The 20389-nt window shown below is 43.4% G+C and overlaps 1 protein-coding gene across 1 annotated transcript in view; it reads right to left on the reverse strand.

Annotated features, from left to right (window-relative positions):
• LOC139370990 (C-Maf-inducing protein-like) overlaps window positions 1-20389 on the reverse strand; it is a 44111-nt gene that overhangs the window by 14199 nt on the left and 9523 nt on the right. Inside the window, exons 2-3 of the mRNA XM_071110950.1 lie at window positions 327-452; window positions 178-228 (exon numbers count right to left, since the gene is read on the reverse strand). Of these exons, the coding sequence (XP_070967051.1) occupies window positions 178-228; window positions 327-452 (177 nt within the window). The remainder of the gene's footprint in view (window positions 1-177; window positions 229-326; window positions 453-20389) is intronic.

Here is a 20389-nt window from a genome sequence, read left to right on the forward strand (position 1 = left end):
ACATACTCACATACAGATACAGTTTTATGTGCTTATCAAACCAATGCAAAAATGCATGAAGGAAATGTATGCAGCGTTCTGTGTAGACTACAGATAAAATCTCTGCCCAAAGTGCTGTGAATCTTGTTGAACCCCCATGAACGCAAACCAATGAATACTTCAACTTAGTAATCCTACCTTCCACTGTAGAGAATTAAACCACTGGTCCCGCAGATAGCTGTTGGCTGCCTGTTAGGGCACATAGTCAGTCAAGTAAAAGATACATGATTGGCACACACACACACACACACGTGACATGAAGAGGGAGGGAGGGGGACAGAACATACCTGCAGGAGGACGGTGCCCCCGGGGAAGCTGAGCTGCACACAGTATTTGGGGGCGTTATCCCAGGAGAGCAGTTGCAGGTCCTCTATGGTGCTGTAGGACAGGGCAGCCTCCATGTACCCCGTGGGCTAGAGACCAGTAGAGGAGAGAAATAATGTCAACCACTCATTCATATAGGCTACACACTTGTGAAGACGAATACAAGACCAACACAGGCAAGCAGTGTTAACAAACAATCGCTCATTGGTAAATCATTATGATCACTGTACTGACAACTTGTACAAGGCAGTATTCAACACCCAACAGAGATGGCCTTATAGGACTATGTGAAAAGGCCTACTTCTGCATTTGGGTCATGCATTGAGCCATCCTATGGTTGCTCGAATATCACATTTGAACCGGCTGCTAGTTTTTCCATCACTGACCTCAAAAGGTAGTCAAGCAGTTTACTTTATTGTGACATAAATCCTTGAATATTTGGGAATTGATACTAGTAAAAGGAAAGTTAAGGGGAAAAAAATAACAAAAGATAGAACGAGAGGGGTAAAGCGAGGGAGAGAAAAAAAAAACACATTTTTCAGCAGCACGACTGACTGTTGCATTTCTGGTCACATGGCCTGAAATGTCAGACTGTTCTGCGTCTCCATCCCTCTGTTCCGTTATTAGTGACACCTTAGCTCCAGTCAAATCAACAAGCTGTTCCTTTTACTTCTGATGCCCTCCCTCTGCACTAGCACACCGGAGCCATTTCTTTGTAAATTCAAATTAACGGAGTTCCTTAGCTTCAATGAGGGCGACAAACTAACAGGCTGTTCGTTTATTTGCATCTCTCCTTTTCTGCCTCTCCTGTGTAATAGAACAAATAAGCAGTTCCTCCCTGTATTTCCCTCCCCCTGTAAAAGAATAAACAAATTCCCTTTATTTACATCTCGCTCTCTAGGTGAGAGTAAGCTAGCTGTTCTTCATCGCATCTCCCTCCTGAGATGGAGATGCTTGAAATGTAGTAGCCATATTGTGAAATCAGGAGGGTTTTCATTACACACTATTTCTACATCACATATTTATCTTGAAAACAAAAGTCATTCTTCAAAACCATTTTTAATTGAACGTAAAGTGCATGTACTTGGACACACACACACAAATAAAACACAAAATACGAAATTCACAATAGATAAGGGGAAGTTTGCATCTCTAAGAAACTCAAACGACCAAGTCAATATAGAACAGGAGCAAACAGATTAAAATAATCATCAGAAGTCATATCCTGCACAACACCTTGCTGTGGTAACCCGCGCCAATCTATCTTCCTCTAGCATTCACTCCTTATGTTTTCCTCCATCTATTTTGCTCACGGTCTTTCTTCATCTCATTCTGTCCTTTTTAATTATGCTTTTCTTAAAGAAAAGTGGAGTACAGCTCTCCTCCCCAAAACAGCTACGTTGCCATGGAAACTAGTAGGTGAAATCAAGACTTGTTTTTTGCATTTCCAGGGAGAACCAGGTGGACAAAGATGTGCAGAAAGAATCTCTGTATTAAGCTGCACTGGCAAACTGATCATATGAACGATAAAGAAAATCTGTTGATCCTGCTCAATTAATACTCACAGCAGGTCTCAGTGTTCATGATCAAATCTGTAGCTCTAGTAATAAACAATTCCTATTTCAACACAAGGCTTGGGCGGTATCCAGATTATACCGACCTTATACCATCCCGGGATATTCGGTAATAGCAACACTAAACACAAGGGGGGCTATTTTCAAACCCCACTTCACCTCTGCAATCCAAATGTTAGCAATGCTAATAAGTACATGTATAATCCCATAGAGAAAACTAACTAAATGCTAAAGAGCGCATTGCACACAAACAATCTCTGCTCTAAACCATTTGCAGGACAGACATCCCAGCTCAAAGTTATACAAGTAACTCAAAAATGCTACTCACAGTTTGTTGCACACAAAACAAATATTAGACAAAGGCGCTTGATCGAGGGGGGGATTCTCTGCTGTTTCCAAGCGAAGCTTGATTTTGGAAGAAGCTAACCACTTAGCTACTAAATTTGCAAATCAAAATGGCACATTGCAGAGCATTTAGCACATTTTAGAAAGTTAGCTTAGTAGTTATGAGATATTTAGCAGGCAAACATTCTTCTGGCTCCGGACTCTCCTTATTGTGTGCTTGTAAACAAACACCACGTGACTGGGGACTACCGGTAAGCTTCATAATTAACAATTGTGACAGGTAAAATGAAGGCAATCTTCTAACATTGCACAAGTTGACAGCAGGTATTTACTTAAGTAGCAACAAATATTCAAATGATATTTTTTTTAATAATCAAAAGATGGCGTAGCGGTCTAAGGCAATGCATCACTACAGACCCGGATTCGATCCCAGGCCGTGACTGGGAGTCCCATAGGGCGGCACACAATCAGCCCAGCGTCATCCGGGTAGGGGAGGGTTTGTCCGGGGGGGGCTTTACTTAACTCATCACTCCTTGTTGCAGGCCAAGTGCCTGCAGGCTGACTTCGGTCGTCAGTTGAATGGTGTTTCCTCCGACACATTGGTGAAGCTGGCTTCCGGGTTAAACTGGCGGGTGTTAACCTCTCTGGGATATGTGGGACGCTAGCGTCCCACCTCGCCAACAGCCAGTGAAATTGCAGGGCGCCGGATTCAAACAGAAATCTCATAATTAAAATTCCTCAAACATTCAAGTATTATACACCATTTTAAAGATAAACTTCTTGTTAATCCAGCCACGGTGTCAGATTTCAAAAAGGCTTTACGGCGAAAGCACACCATGCGATTATGTTAGGTCAGCGCCTAGCCACGGAAAACCATACAGCCATTTTCCAACCAAGGAGAGGTGTCACAAGTCAGAAATAGCATTAAAATGAGTCACTTACCTTTGATGATCTTCATCTGATGGCACTCCCAGGTCTCCATGTTAGACAATAAATGTTAGTTTTGTTCGATAAAGTTCATCTTTATGTCCAAATACCTCCCCTTTGTTTGTGCGTTTAGTCCAGTTATCCAAATGCACAAAGCGCGTTTACAAAGTCCAGACGAAAAGTCAAAAAAAGTTCCATTATAGTTTGTAGAAACATGTCAAATGATGTATATAATCAATCTTTAGGATGTTTTTATCATATATCTTCAATAATATTCAAACCGGACAATTCCTTTGTCATTAGAAAGGAAATGGAACGGAGCTCGTGCTCACGGCCGGGCGCGACAAACTCAAGGCTTTCAGCCTGACCACTGGTTGAAACAGCTCTTATTCGCTACCCTTTCACAATAGAAGCCTGAAACAATTTTCTAAAGACTTGACATCTAGTGGAAGCCTTAGGAAGTGCAATCTGAACCCATAGACAGTATATTGGATAGGCAATCACTTTAAAAAAACTACAAACCGTAGAAAAATCCAACCAGGAAGTGGGAAATCTAAGGTTGTGGCTTGCCATATGAGTTCTGTTATACTCACAGACATTATTGCAACAGTTTTGGAAACTTTAGAGTATTTTCTATCCAAATATACTAATTATATGCAGATTATAGCTTCTGGGCCTGAGTAGCAGGCAGTTTACTCTGGGCACCTTATTCATCCAAGCTACTCAATACTGCCCCCCATTTCCAAAGAGGTTAAGGAGCACGGTTTGGCGGGTCATGTTTCGGAGGACGCATGACTCGACGAGCTTGTTGGGGAGTTGCAGCGATGAGAGAAGATCGTAATTGTATCACAATTGGATATCACGGAATTGTGGAGAAAAAGAGTCCAAAAAATATTAATAAATACCCGGTCTATACGGTATATACAGTGGGGCAAAAAAGTATTTAGTCAGCCACCAATTGTGAAAGTTCTCCCACTTAAAAAGATGAGGCCTGTAATGTTCATCATAGGCACAATTCAACTATGACAGACAAAATGAGAAAAAAATCCAGAAAATCACATTGTAGGATATTTAATTAATTTATTTGCAAATTATGGTGGAAAATAAGTATTTGGTCACCTACAAACAAGCAAGATTTCTGGCTCTCACAGACCTGTAACTTCTTCTTTAAGAGGCTCCTCTGTCCTCCACTCATTACCTGTATTAATGGCACCTGTTTGAACTTGTTATCAGTATAAAAGACACCTGTCCACAACCTCAAACAGTCACACTCCACTATGGCCAAGACCAAAGAGCTGTCAAAGGACACCAGAAACAAAATCGTAGACCTGCACCAGGCTGGGAAGACTGAATCTGCAATAGGTAAGCAGCTTGGTTTGAAGAAATCAACTGTGGGAGGCATTTATTAGGAAATGGAAGACATACAAGACCACTGATAATCTCCCTCGATTTGGGGCTCCACGCAAGATCTCACCCCGTGGGGTCAAAATGATCACAAGAACGGTGAGCAAAAATCCCAGAACCACACGGGGTGACCTAGTGAATGACCTGCAGAGAGCTGGGACCAAAGTAACAAAGCCTACCATCAGTAACACACTACGCCGCCAGGGACTCAAATCCTGCAGTGCCAGACGTGTCCCCCTGCTTAAGCCAGTACATGTCCGGGCCCGTCTGAAGTTTGCTAGAGAGCATCTGGATGATCCAGAAGAAGATTGGGAGAATGTCATATGGTCAGATGAAACCAAAATAGAACTCGCCGTGTTTGGAGGACAAAGAATGCTGAGTTGCATCCAAAGAACACCATACCTACTGTGAAGCATGGGGGTGGAAACATCATGCTTTGGGGCTGTTTTTCTGCAAAGGGACCAGGACGACTGATCCGAATGAATGGGGCCATGTATCGTGAGATTGAGTGAAAACCTTCCATCAGCAAGGGCATTGAAGATGAAACGTGGCTGGGTCTTTCAGCATGACAATGATCCCAAACACACCGCCCGGGCAACGAAGGAGTGGCTTCATAAGAAGCATTTCAAGGTCCTGGAGTGGCCTAGCCAGTCTCCAGATCTCAACCCCATAGAAAATCCTTGGTAGTTGAACGTCCGTGTTGCCCAGCAACAGCCCCAAAACATCACTGCTCTAGAGGAGATCTGCATGGAGGAATGGGCCAAAATACCAGCAACAGTGTGTGAAAACCTTGTCAAACGTTTTCTGTAAGTCTTCACCTCTGTCATTGCCAACAAAGGGTATAACAAAGTATTGAGAAACTTTTGTTATTGACCAAATACTTATTTTCCACCATAATTTGCACATACATTCATTAAAAATCCTACAATGTGATTTTCTGTATTTTTTTCTCTCATTTTGTCTGTCATAGCTGAAGTGTACCTATGATGAAAATTACAGGCCTCTCATCTTTTTAAGTGGGAGAACTTGCACAATTGGTGGCTGACTAAATACTTTTTTGCCCCACTGTATCTCCCAAGCCTATTCAATACTGTGCTCACCTTATTAAATGATCATACCCCATATGTCTTGATAGGATGTTGATATCAACGTATCTGTTGATGCATGTCATTTGACAAAACAAAAAAAACAACTAAACACAGACAATTCATTCATTGTGAATTCAAGAATGTATAGGTAATCCAATATTGCCAGGTCCTTTTGCATTCTGATGCAACTGAAAGATGCATGAAATCACCTATTCACAATATGCAGCATCACATCTCTCCTTACATTATATAGCCATTATGGGTATTGCTAGCCAAGTACTCTCCACCATTTTCTAATTAGCACATGTTATAAACATTCTAGACCAGTAGATGGCAGTTGCCTCTGGGTAGCTTGTATGAAGGATATCCAATTAATAAATTCTCAATTGCAGCCTGAAACTGAGTGATTTAGAGAGAGGACACAGTGGTTGAAAGGCACATCACTTTGTAACACAGCATCAGTCTGCAGAAGGTGAGATATTGGAGGCGCATTATCAGGCATGACCTAGTGGACTGGAGGTGAATCAATTCAAGCTGTGACTGGTGTATGGGGACAACTCCATATACTGATTGTGACTTGCACAATGTGTGGTTTGATCTAATCAGAGATACACCAGAGACAAGCTGTAGTGGATGTGCACGTGTATGCAACCTTTACCCTGTTCTCTTCTCTCACCCAATAAACATTTGACACGGTGTGGTTTCCTTTTTGCCAATTCCTTGATCAACTTTACACCGACTGTGGTTCTGTTGTACTAGTAATACTAGCAGAGTACTTCAGGAAAGTACTTTCAACATTCGGGCTCCCGAGTGGCGCAGCGGTCTAAGGCACTGCATCACAGTGCAACAGGCGTCACTGAGATGCCAAGTTAAAAGGTGGTCAAAAAATAAAAATAATAAATTGCACAAATGTAACAATTTATAATACATATAAAAAAACATTAAATACCATTTTTTGGGCATTTGGAAGATAAGATCAAAGTGGAATAGATTATGGGATACAGATCAAATTGATCAAGCATTGCATTATACAACGCTGGAAAATAACCATTACATAACTAATGGAAATATATGACACTTGGCTTAGATTTATTTATCCTGAACTAGGCAAGTCAGTTAAGAACCAATTCTTATTTACAATGACGGCCTACCCCGGGCCAACGCTGGGCCAATTGTGTGACTCCCAATCACGGACGGATGTGATGCAGCCTGGAGTCGAACCAGGTACTGCAGCGACGCCTCTTGCACTGAAATGCAGTGCCTTAGACCGCTGCGCCACTCGGGAGCCCTTGATAACACATTGATTAATTTTTTTTTAAAGAATATGATTGTGCAAACATGACTTCCCAAATTTCATGCAAATGGCCACTGTACTGTGTCAAAATGAATGATGCAGAACTGTGTGTTAAACAGCTGCACACACAGTAGAGCTACTGTGACAAAACAGGTTACTATTATTACTACAGTAACTTCCCTCCATAATAATAAGAAACCAAACAGTAGGTTGTAAATTACCCACCAGGCTGATGTCTCAAACAAGCTATTGTGAAGGACTGAAGGACCCTGTAACTGGGATTTCACTATGAACATTACAAAACAACAAACACAAAACTAAATAAATCTAAACGGTATCACGTTGGGACATGTACTGTGAGATCTGTGACAGAGACAAAATAGAGCCCAGTCAGGACCTCACCACAGCTGCGTTTCCAAAGGCTCTCATATGATGAGTTCTCCTCATGCCACATTAACCAGCTCACTGTCCTTTCTTTCACCCCTCTGTTACTCCCTCACTTAGAAATACCAAGGATCCCATGTACTGTATTGTCTCAGAGTATTGGATACACAAATACATACATACTGAACAAAATATAAAATGCAACAATTTTGAGTTACAGTTTATATAAGGAAATCAGTCAATTGAAATAAATTCATTAGGCCCTAATCTATTGATTTCACATGAATGGAAATAAGCCCACTCACCTGGGAGCCAGGACGACCCACTGGGGAGCCAGACCCAGCCAATCAGAATTAGTTTTTCCCCCCAAAAAAGGCTTTATTACAGAAAGAAATACTCCTCAGTTTCGTCAGCTGTCCGATTGGCTGCTCTCAGACAATCCTGCAGGTGAAGAAGCTGGATGTGGAGGTCCTGGGTAGGCGTGGTTACACATGGTCTGCGGGTGAGGCCGGTTAGACTTACTGCCAAATTCTCTACAACGATGTTGGAAGCAGCTTATGGTAGAGAAATTAACATTACATTCTCTGACAACAGATTTGGTAGACCTTCCTGCAGTCAACATGCTAATTGCACGCTCCCTTAAAACATCTGTGGTAGACCTCCGGGGTGGCGCAGTGGTCTAAGGCACTGCATTTCAGTGCAAGAGGCGTCGCTGCAGTACCTGGTTCGACTCCAGGCTGCATCACATCCGTCCGTGATTGGGAGTCACACAATTGGCCCAGCGTTGGCCTGGGGTAGGCCGTCATTGTAAATAAGAATTGGTTCTTAACTGACTTGCCTAGTTGCAGTGCTAGCTGCGCCACCAGAGATTCTGGGCTCTATCGCAGCCTGCCGCAACAGAGAGGCCCATAGGCTGGCGCACAATTGGCCCCGTGTTGTCCGGGTTAGGGAGGGTTTGGCCAGCAGGGATATCCTCAAACTAACAGGGATGTAACAACTTTGTGGACAACATTTGAGATGAATAAGCTTTTTGTGTGTATGGAACATTTCTGGGCACTTTTATTTCAGCTCACGAAACATAGGACCAACACTTTACATGTTGTGCCAAGCACACGCATTGTCGTGGATGCAAGGTCCGATCACTTCTGACACCAATGTAATGAAACAGCAGGGAGCAGGTCTCGAACCCATGACCTTCGAGCCCAAAGGTCGGGCGCGCTATCGACTGTGCTGTAAAAGCATGCTCGTGCGGCAGAGTCGATTTTCCGCGCTTATAAACCCAGGGTCGTTACAGTGTAATGGCTAGCACCTGCTCCAGTGTTACTGTACAGATTGGGTTACAACAAAAAAGGTGGCAAGCTCAAACTTACAGTAGTTTAGTACAAGATGGCACAGGCAGACACTTCACCCTGTTTCTAGTTCCTAGCCACGTTTGCATTTAATTATTATTATTTTTTTAAGTATTATTTCTTACATTATTTGCTCAGAATGTTTCCTACAGCCGAAAACAACATCTGGACATCAAATCGGCGGTCACTCACCAAAATTTTGACTTCCTTGCCCTGGATCCTTTTTGGACTTACGAGGCAGCCTCATTCATCCCGATAGCTACACCAAAACGGCAAAGCCGGAGTAAAACACATTTCACTGCATCTATCCGGTGTACACTACCTTTCAAAAGTTTGGGGTCATTTAGAAAATATCCTTTTTTTTTTTTAAAGCACATTTTTGTCCATTAAAATAACATCAAATTGATCAGAAATACAGTGTAGACGTTGTTAATGTTGTAAATTATGATTGTAGCTGGAAACGGCAGATTTTTTATGAAATATCTACATAGGCGTTCAGAGGCCCATTATCAGCAACCATCACTCCTGTGTTCCAATGGCACGTTGTGTTAGCTAATCCAAGTTTATCATTTAAAAAAGGCCAATTGATCTTTAGAAAACCCTTTTGCCATTAAGTTAGCACAGCTGAAAACAGTTGTGCTGATTAAAGAAACAAAACTGGCCTTCTTTAGACTAGTTGAGTATCTGGAGCATCAGCATTTGTGGGGTTGATTAGATTTCAGGCTCAAAAATGGCCAGAAACAAAGATCTTTCTTCTGAAACTCAGTCTAATCTTGTTCTGAGAAATCACAGCTATCCCATGAGAGAAATTGACAAGAAACCATGTCGCAGACACTGACACCTCACTCAAACACTAACCACATTCTTTGCCCGCCTCGAGGGAAAAAAAGAGCCGCAGACGTGACCCCTAACGCTCGCGAGGACTGTGTGATCCCCATCTCCGTGGCCAACGTGAGTAAGACATTCAAGCAATGCTGTTCAACTACAGCTTAAACTTCAAAACCATAGAGCCGTCCAAGCTCATCACTGAAACCCTGTCTGTGCAACTGGGTCCTAGACTTCCTGAAGGGCCGACCCTAACTAAGTGTTGAAGGTAGACAACAACACCTCCGCCACACTGATCCTCAACACAGGGGCCCCCCCGAGGGGTGTGTGCTTCTACCCCTCCTGTACTCCCTGTTCACCCATGACAGTTTGGCTACGCATGTCTCCAACTCAATCATCAAGCTCACTGATGACAACAGTGGTAGGCCTGATTACCAACAACAATGAGACAGCCTACAGGGAGGTGAGATACCAGGTGGAGTAGTGCCAGGAACCTCTCCCTCAATGTCAACAAAGCGTAGGAGCTGATTGTGAACACGCCCCATTGACATAGACGGAGCTGCAATGGAGAGGGTCAAAAGCTGCAATGGAGAGGGTCAAAAGCATCAAGCTCTTTCACGTGAACAAAAACTGAGGACCTGAAATTGTCCCTCCACACATTGACAACATGCATCACCGCCTGGTATTGCAACTGCACCGCCGACAACCGCAAGGCTCTCCAGAGGGTGGTGCGGTCGGCCCACAGCATCACAGGGCGCCCTCCAGCACATCTACAGCACCCTTCGCAGGAAAGAAAAGATGATCATCAAGGCCATGGACGCTACCATCTAGGATGAGGAGACCGTACAGGTTTATCAAAGCTGGGACCGAGCGACTGAAAAACAGCTTCAATCTCCAGAACATCAGACTGTTAAATAGCCACAATAGCCAGCCTCCGCCCAGTACCCTGTCCTGAACCTTACAGACTGCTGTTCTATGTACATAGACTCATTGAACATTGGTCACTTTAATTATGTTTACGTACTGTTTTACCCACTTTATACGCTCAGTGAATTCGTAAAGTATCCACATTGTTTCGTTACAGCTTTATTCTAAAATGGATTACATTTCCCCCCCAAAAAAAGTAATACAAAAAAATCTAAAATCCTTGAATGAGTATCTGTGTCCAAACTTTTGACTGGTACCATACATTACACACCAGGTAAAAAAACCTAGGTGATATTTATATTCTGAACTAAATTTCTTAAAATCACATATTAGGAATGTGACCGAAATAGCTTTGTATCACCTGAGGAACATTGCCACGGTGTGCCCGTTTCCCTCTCAGACTGATAGAGACCTATCCATGTTTTTATTACGAGCAGGCTTGACTACTGTAATGCTCTCCTGTCTGGTCTACCCAATAAAGCCATTTGTCAACTGCAAAACATACAGAATCCTGCAGCATGGATACTGACCAAGACCAGACGAAGAGCACACATTACACCGGTTTTAAGATATCTTGCACCGGCTGCTTGTGAGTTTTAGAATGAATTTGGTTTGTAAATCAATCCAAGATTGTGCACCCCAACACGTCAGACATGCTTTTAAGTTGTGCCTTTTAACTATCCCAAAGCCTAGGACCAAAAGGCATGGAGAGGCTGCCTTTAGTCATTACCCCCCCAGCCTCTGGAAAAGCCTGCCAGAGAACCTGAGGGGCTGAAACTGTGGACATATCTAAAAGAGATCTTAAAACACAATTTTAGCTTAGCTTTTTCTTAGGGTGCTTTAGATTTGTATATTATGTTTGTTGTGTAGTAAATATTTCAGCTTTTATTTACATAGTTTTTTTTCCTGTAAAGCACACTGCATTGCATTCCATGTCTGAAATGTATAAATAAAGCTTGATTTGATATATTATCATACTGTTCCATCTCTCACCCCGGGATATACGGTATTACCAGTTTAATACACAAGGGGGTGCCAAAAGCTCAAAGCCCATTGGGTGTCTAATTACCAGAATACTAACAACTTTTGCACATTTCCATTGAGGCTGCTAGCTTGATATGCTAACGAGCACAAATGAAAAACAATCCAGCTCATACATATATTAGGCACTACCGAATGTAATTTATGGTGAGTTTGGACATTCACAAGAAAATGTGAACGAGAGACATTGTGCAAATGAACAACGTTTTGAAAGGCTGGGCATGGCTCACAACACCATTATCCCAGGATCCCTAGACCCACTCCAATTTGCATATCGCCCTAACAGATCCAGAGATGATGCACTCCACACTGCCCTTTCCCACATGGACAAAAGAAACACCTATGTGAGAATGCTATTTATTGACTACAGCTCAACATTCAACACCATAGTGCCCTCCAAGCTCATCACTAAGCTAAGGACACTGGGACTAAACACCTCCATCTGCAACTGGATCCTGGACTTCCTGTCAGGCCACCCCCCAGGTGGTAAGGGTAGGTAACAACACATCCTCCTCAACACAGGGGCCCCTCAGGGGTGCGTGCTCATTCCCCTCCTATACTCCCTGTTCACTCATGACTGCACGGCCAGGCACTACTCCAACACAATCATTAAGTTTGCAGGTGGTAGGCCTGATCACTGAAAACGACGAGTGAACCTATAGGGAGGGCAGAGACCTGGCTGTGTGGAGCCAGGACAACAACCTCTCCCTCAACGTGATCAAGACAAAGGAGATGATTGTGGATTACAGGAAAAAGAGGACCGATCATGCCCCCATTCTCATCGAGGGGGCTGTAGTGGAGCAGGTTGAGAGCTTCAAGTTCCTTGGCATCCACATCACCAATAAAATAACATGGTCCAAGCACACCAAGAGAGTCATGAAGAGGGCACGACAAAACCTATTCCCCCTCAGGAGACTGAAAAGATTTGGCATGGGTCCTCAAAAAGGTTCTACAGCTGTACCATCCTGACGGGTTGCATCACTGCCTGGTATGGCAACTGCTCGGCTCCGACTGCAAGGCACTAGAGGGAGGTGTGTACGGCCCAGTAGATCGCTGGGGCAAAGCTTCCTGCCATCCAGGACCTCAATACGAGGCGGGGTGTCAGAGGAAGGCCCTAAAAATAGCCAAAGACTCCAGCCACCCTAGTCATAGACTGTTCTCTGCTACCGCACGGCAAGCGGTACCGGAGTGCCAAGTCTAGGTCAAATAGGCTTCGAAACAGCTTCTACCCCAAAGCCATAAGACTCCTGAAATGACTACCCAGACGATTTGCATTCCACCACACCCCCCTTTGACACCGCAACTACTCTGTTGTCATCTACGCATAGTCACTTTAATAATTCTACCTACATGTACATATTACCTCAACCACCCGGTGATCCCGCACATTGACTCTGTACCGGTACCCCACTGTATATAGTCTTGCTATTGTTATTTTACTGCTGCTCTTTAATTACTTGTATTTGTTATTATTTTATTCATTTAAAAAAAAAATGTTTTATGCATTGTTGGCTAGGGGCTTGTAAGTAAGCATTTCACTGTAAGTTCTACACCTGTTGTATTCGGCGCATGTGACAAATAAAATTTGATTTGACACCGCTTTCTCCTGTAGTGCTATTAACAAATGCGTGACTGGCTCAACTGTGCTGGGGAACTAAGTAATCATAATGTAAAATAATGTGACAGGTGAAATAAGAATGTGATCTGCTTAATCTAACACATTGCACAAGTTGACTGCAGGTATTTACTTATATTGCTACAAATATTAAAATGAAAATTAATTAAAAGGAATGGTTTCAACAGTATTGATGGTATTGAAAAACCAGTGGTTTCCAAACACCCCGGTATACGGTACAGTGGGAAGGTATTCAGATCCCTTGACTTTTCCCACATTGTTACATTACAGCCTTATTCTAAAATAGATTTTTTTTAAAGAATAAAGTCCGTCAATCTACACACAATACCCCATACTGACAAAGAGAAAACAGGATTTTATTTATGTTTGCAAATTTATAAAAATTACTAAAACAGAAATAGGTTATTTACATAAGTATTCAGACTCTTTGCTATGAGACTGGAAATTGAGCACAGGTGCATCCTGTTTCCATTGATCATCCTTGAGCTGTTTCTACAACTTGGAGTCCACCTGTGGTAAATTCAATTGATTGAAAATTATTTGAAAAGGCACACACACACACGTCTATATAAAAAGGTCCCACAGTTGACAGTGCATGTCAGAGCAAAACCCAAGCCATGATCAAATCAACATTTATTTGTCACATACACATGGTTAGCAGATGTTAATGTGAGTGTAGCGAAATGCTTGTGCTTCTAGTTCCGACAATGCAGTAATAACCAACAAGTAATCTAGCTAACAATTCCAAAACTACTACCTTATAGACACAAGTGTAAGGGGATAAAGAATATGTACATAAAGATATATGAATGAGTGAGAGAGCGGCATAGGCAAGATACAGTAATGGTATTGAGTGCAGTATATACATATGAGATGAGTATGTAAACAAAGTGGCATAGTTAAAGTGGCTAGTGATACATGTACATAAAGATGCAGTAGATGATATAGGGTACAGTATATACATATACATATGAGATGAATAATGTAGGGTATGTAAACATTATATTAGGTAGCATTGTTTAAAGTGGCTAGTGATATATTTTACATCATTTCCCATCAATTCCCATTATTAAAGTGGCTGGAGTTGAGTCAGTGTGTTGGCAGCAGCCACTCAATGTTAGTGGTGGCTGTTTAACAGTCTGATGGCCTTGAGATAGAAGCTGTTTTTCAGTCTCTCGGTCCCAGCTTTGATGCACCTGTACTGACATCGCCTTCTGGATGATAGCGGGGTGAACAGGCAGTGGCTCGGGTGGTTGTTGTCCTTGATGATCTTTATGGCCTTCCTGTGACATCGGGTGGTGTAGGTGTCCTGGAGGGCAGGTAGTTTGCCCCCGGTGATGCGTTGTGCAGACCTCACTACCCTCTGGAGAGCCTTACGGTTGTGGGCGGAGCAGTTGCCGTACCAGACGGTGATACAGCCCAACAAGATGCTCTCGATTGTGCATCTGTAGAAGTTTGTGAGTGCTTTTGGTGACAAGCCGAATTTCTTCAGCCTCCTGAGGTTGAAGAGGCGCTGCTGCACCTTCTTCACGATGCTGTCTGTGTGCGTGGACCAATTCAGTTTGTCTGTGATGTGTACGCCGAGGAACTTAAAACTTACTACCCTCTCCACTACTGTTCCATCGATGTGGATAGGGGGGTGCTCCCTCTGCTGTTTCCTGAAGTCCACAATCATCATCTTAGTTTTGTTGACGTTGAGTGTGAGGTTATTTTCCTGACACCACACTCTCGTCGTTGTTGGTAATCAAGCCTACCACTGTTGTCGTCCGCAAACTTGATGATTGAGTTGGAGGCGTGCGTGGCCACGCAGTCGTGGGTAAACAGGGAGTACAGGAGAGGGCTCAGAACGCACCCTTGTGGGGCCCCAGTGTTGAGGATCAGCGGGGTGGAAATGTTGTTGCCTACCCTCACCACCTGGGGGCGGCCCATCAGGAAGTCCAGTACCCAGTTGCACAGGGCGGGGTCGAGACCCAGGGTCTCGAGCTTGATGATGAGCTTGGAGGGCACTATGGTGTTGAATGCCGAGCTGTAGTCGATGAACAGCATTCTCACATAGGTATTCCTCTTGTCCAGATGGGTTAGGGCAGTGTGCAGTGTGGTTGAGATTGCATCGTCTGTGGACCTATTTGGGCGGTAAGCAACTTGGAGTAGGTCTAGGGTGTCAGGTAGGGTGGAGGTGATATGGTCCTTGACTAGTCTCTCAAAGCACTTCATGATGACGGAAGTGAGTGCTACGGGGCGGTAGTCGTTTAGCTCAGTTACCTTAGCTATCTTGGGAAAAGGAACAATGGGGGCCCTCTTGAAGCATGTGGGAACAACAGACTGGGATAGGGATTGATTGAATATGTCCGTAAACACACCAGCCAGCTGGTCTGCGCATGCTCTGAGGGCGCGGCTGGGGATGCCGTCTGGGCCTGCAGCCTTGCGAGGGTTGACACGTTTAAATGTTTTCCTCACGTCGGCTGCAGTGAAGGAGAGTCCGCATGTTTTAGTTGCGGGCCGTGTCAGTGGCACTGTATTGTCCTCAAAGCGGGCAAAAAAGTTATTTAGTCTGCCTGGGAGCAAGACATCCTGGTCCGTGACGGGGCTGGTTTTCTTTTTGTAATCCGTGATTGACTGTAGACCCTGCCACATACCTCGTGTCTGAGCCGTTGAATTGAGATTCTACTTTGTCTCTATACTGACGCTTAGCTTGTTTGATTGCCTTGCGGAGGGAATAGTTACACTGTTTGTATTCGGTCATGTTTCCGGTCACCTTGCCCTGATTAAAAGCAGTGGTTCGGGCTTTCAGTTTCACGCGAATGCTGCCATCAATCCACGGTTTCTGGTTTGGGAATGTTTTAATCGTTGCTATGGGAACGACATCTTCAACGCACGTTCTAATGAACTCGCTCACCGAATCAGCGTATTCGTCAATGTTGTTGTCTGACGCAATACGAAACATATCCCAGTCCACGTGATGGAAGCAGTCTTGGAGTGTGCAATCAGATTGGTCGGACCAGCGTTGAACAGACCTCAGCGCGGGAGCTTCTTGTTTTAGTTTCTGTCTGTAGGCAGGGATCAACAAAATGGAGTAGTGGTCAGCTTTTCCGAAAGGAGAGCGGGGCAGGGCCCCGAGATTGTGTCGCGGCACAGATCTGGGGAAGGGTACCAAAACAGTTCTGCAGCCTTGATGGTCAAAAAACAGTGGCCTCCATCATGCTTAGATGGTGGTTCCAAACTTCTTCCAAGACTCTTCCTAGAGCTGGCCACCCGGCCAAACTGAGCAATAGGGGGAGAAGGGCATTGGACAAGGAGGTGACCAAGAACCCGATGGTCAGTCTGACAGAGCTCTAGACTTCCTCTGCGGAGATGGGAGAACCTTCCAGAAGGACAACCATCTCTTGAGAACTCCACCAATCAGGCCTTTATGGTAGTGGTCAGAAGAAAGCCACTCCTCAGTAAAACATCACATGACAGCCCAATCGGAATTCGCCAAAAGGCACCTAAAAACTCTCAGACCATGAGAAACAATTCTCTGGTCTGATGAAACCAAGATTGAACTCTTTGGCCTGAATGCCAAGTGTCTGGAACATCAGCTGTGGGGATGTTTTTCAGTGGAAGGACTGGGAGACTAGTCAGGACTGAGACAAAGATGAACAGAGCAAAGTACAGAGAGAACCTTGATGAAAACCTGCTCCAGAGCGCTCAGGACCTGGGGCAAAGGTTCAACTTACAACAGGACAACCACCCTAAGTACACAGCCAAGACAACACAGGAGTGGCTTTGGGACAAGTCTCTGAATGTCCTTGAATGGCCCAGCCAGAGCACAGACTTGAACCCGATCTAACATCTCTGGAGAGACCTGAAAATAGTTGTGGGCAGCAAACGCTCCCCATCCAACCTGACAAAGCTTAAAAGGATCTGCAGAGAAGAATGGGAGAAACTCCCCAAATATAGATGTGCCAAGCTTGTAGTGTCATACCCAAGGAGACTCAAGACTGTAAACGCTGCCAAAAGGTGCTTCAACAAAGTACTGAGTAAAGGGACTGAATACTCATGTGATATTTCCTTATTTAAAAAAAAAGAAAAAAAAGCAACATTTCTAAAAATCCTGTTTTTGCTTTGTCATTATTGGTTATAGATTGATGAGGGTAAAAAACTATTGAATCAATTTTAGAATAAGGCTGTAACATAAAATGTGGAAAAGGTCAAGGGGTCTGAAAACTTTCTGAAGGAACACACAAAAATGATATGGGGGATTGGAAATGATAGACAATTATATTGATGGAAGCTACAAGCTGATCTGTCCCCTAAAGAAAAAGATCTCCATTAGCAATGCCAAGTGTCGGCTGGAGTGGTGTAAAAGGCGACGCTATTGGACTCTGGAGCAGCCTTCTCTGGAGTGATGAATCACGCTTCACCGTCGACCAGTCTGATGGACGAATCTGGGTTAGGCAGATGCCAGGAAAACGCTATCAGCCCCAATGCAGTGCCAACTGTAAAGTTTGGTGGAGAAGGAATAATTATCTGGGGCCGTTTTTCAAGGTTTGGGCTAGGCCCCTTAGTTCCAGTGAAGGGAAAGCTTAACGCTACAGCATACAATGTCATCCTAGACTATTCTGTGCTTCCAACTTTCTGTCAACAATTTGGCGAAGGCCCTCTCCTGTTCCAGCATGACAAAGCCCCCATGTACAAAGTGAGATCCATACAGAAATGGTTTGTCAAGATCGGTGTGGAAGAACTTGACTGGCCTGCACAGATCCCTGACATCAACCTCATCGAACACCTTTGGGATGAATTGATATGCTGATTGCGAGCCAGGTGTAATCGCCCAACCTCACTAATGCTCTTGTGGCTGAATGGAAGTCCCTGCAGCAACGTTCCAACATCTAGTGGAAAGCCTTCCCAGAAGAGTAGAGGCCATTATAGCAGAAAAAGGGGGGCCAACTCCATATTAATGTGCATGATGATTTTGAAATGAGATATTAGACAAGCAGATGTCCACATACTTTGGGTCATGTAGTGTGTATAGAGACATAGTGAGCTCCAAAAGTACTGGGACAGTGAAATATTTTTGCTCATTGCTTGTTCTGACATTTCATATTTTTGGGGATATTCTATTGCTAGATATTAATGCACTGTTGAAGCTAGAAACATAAGCATTTGGCTGCACCTGCAATAACATCTGCAAATATGTGTACACTTGATTGTTTTAAGTTTAAATTTGACTTCAAATATCTATAACATTTCCTGTAAAGGGATTTCTGATTAACACCCCTTGGTCCAATTAGCACAAAGCTAAAACCCCTGCTCATCATTGTTATGGCATACAGTAGGCCTAGGTGCAAAGGTTAGACGCTTAAGGTGGTAAGCCACTGTACACTTCTAATAAGACGGTAAACATATATATTTTTCAATATTTACTAACGACATGCCAGTCAGTGGCTTTGAGTGCGTCTATGTATGCGGATGACTCAACACGTCAGTTACCACAGTGACTGAAATGACCGCAACACTTAAAGAGCTGCAGTTTCAGAATGGGTGACAAGGAATAAGTTAGTCCTAAATATTTCAAAAACTAAAAGCAGCCGAGCTGTCTGTTTGAACTACTGGCACACAGCTCAGAGACCCATGCAAGACATGCCACCAGAGGTCTCTTCACAGACCCCAAGTCCAGAACAGACTATGGGAAGTGCACAATACAACACAGAGCCTTGACTACATACAACACTATTCCACATCAAGTAACTCATGCCAGCAGTAAAATTAGATTTAAAAAATATATATACACCTTATGGAACAGCGGGGACTGTGATGCAACACAAACAGATACAAACACCCGATAACATACACAGATTGTTTTATAGATATGTGGTAGTAAAGTAGAGGCCTGAGAGCACAAACTTAATATGTTGTGAAATCTGCTGTGACTGTATTGTAATGTTTAAAAAAAAATTATAACTGCCTTAATTTTGCTGGACCCGAGGAGGATCCATAATAAATACAAACACAGGACAGGTGACAAACAGGCCTATATATCTAAAATGAATGTAATTATTTTGTTACACACATTCTGTCTTTCTCCCACTACTGCATGTTCTGGCAAAGGGAAAAGTCCAATTCAGATCAATGATAAGAAACCATATATGGCAGGGCACGGCAGCTTCATTACAGACAATAAGTCAAATCTTCTCATAATGGGTGATTATCCCCCAAAAAAGGTCATGTATTTGAATGTGAAAACAGTATTGATGTCTGCCATGAGGTTCTACGAGGCTTCAGTGTGTCACAAATGTGTATTATACATCTCTTCACTTCATTGTACGCTACAATATTAGCCCTAGGTGGAGTATGACGTAGAAAACAATTTGGGCTTTTTAGGTCTTACTTTTTTTGTGTTTAGATAGTGTGTTCAGTTTCTTGCTGATAGTGAGGTATCTCGGTCCAATCTGAGCCCTTTAGGGAGCAATGTGGCCTAACCCTTCTCTATTAGACAGTCAACCACCCGTTCTTAGTTTGTGTTTGCTTCAAGATAGAACAGGACCCTTGAAATATCAGAACTGCAAGATCATTTTTATTGGAGGCCTTTGAAAAGGAGGAGTGACAGGAAGTTCTTGAAATAGGTTAGTGTTATGCAAATATGATGCAGGTTCTCAATAGTGACTGCCCTATGCTTAAGTAGTGAGTCACTTCTCATACTGGTCCCTAAGACCTCTTTATAAAGTAGCCTACCTCAATTATTGAACCTGAAGCATCCACAGGGCTGGCTTTCCCCCCCTAATGTAAATAATGACAGGAAAGGAGGAAGTCTGATGTGTTAGCACTTGGAATGTGAGAAAATGCCACAGAATGTTGGGACGTGGCTCAGGTTTAAGTGAGTTTGGTTACCCAATACGACATTCGAATAGAACTCCAATAAGTCGTTATTAGTACAAAACAACTGTTCAGCACTATCATCTGTGATTGAACTAGTTATTGACCGGACTAGTCTGATATATAGTCAAGCTGTGGAATTACAAGGTATGAGGGAAATTATTTCCTTGGGGGCCTCAACGTGCAATTAATTAACCGTATATGACCTTGTTATGAACACTCTATATTAGGGCTGGTCCAATTAAGTAGACTGGTCGATTGTTTGGTCGATAAGAAAATCTTGGTCGTCCAACAGCCTTAGTTGAGCAGTAGACAAAAAAATTAACGGTGTACAAGACACCTGTCTGAATTGCTCCTGTCTGATTGGACTGATCCAT

Source organism: Oncorhynchus clarkii, chromosome 2, assembly GCF_045791955.1.
Source record: "Oncorhynchus clarkii lewisi isolate Uvic-CL-2024 chromosome 2, UVic_Ocla_1.0, whole genome shotgun sequence".
NCBI lineage: Eukaryota > Metazoa > Chordata > Actinopteri > Salmoniformes > Salmonidae > Oncorhynchus > Oncorhynchus clarkii.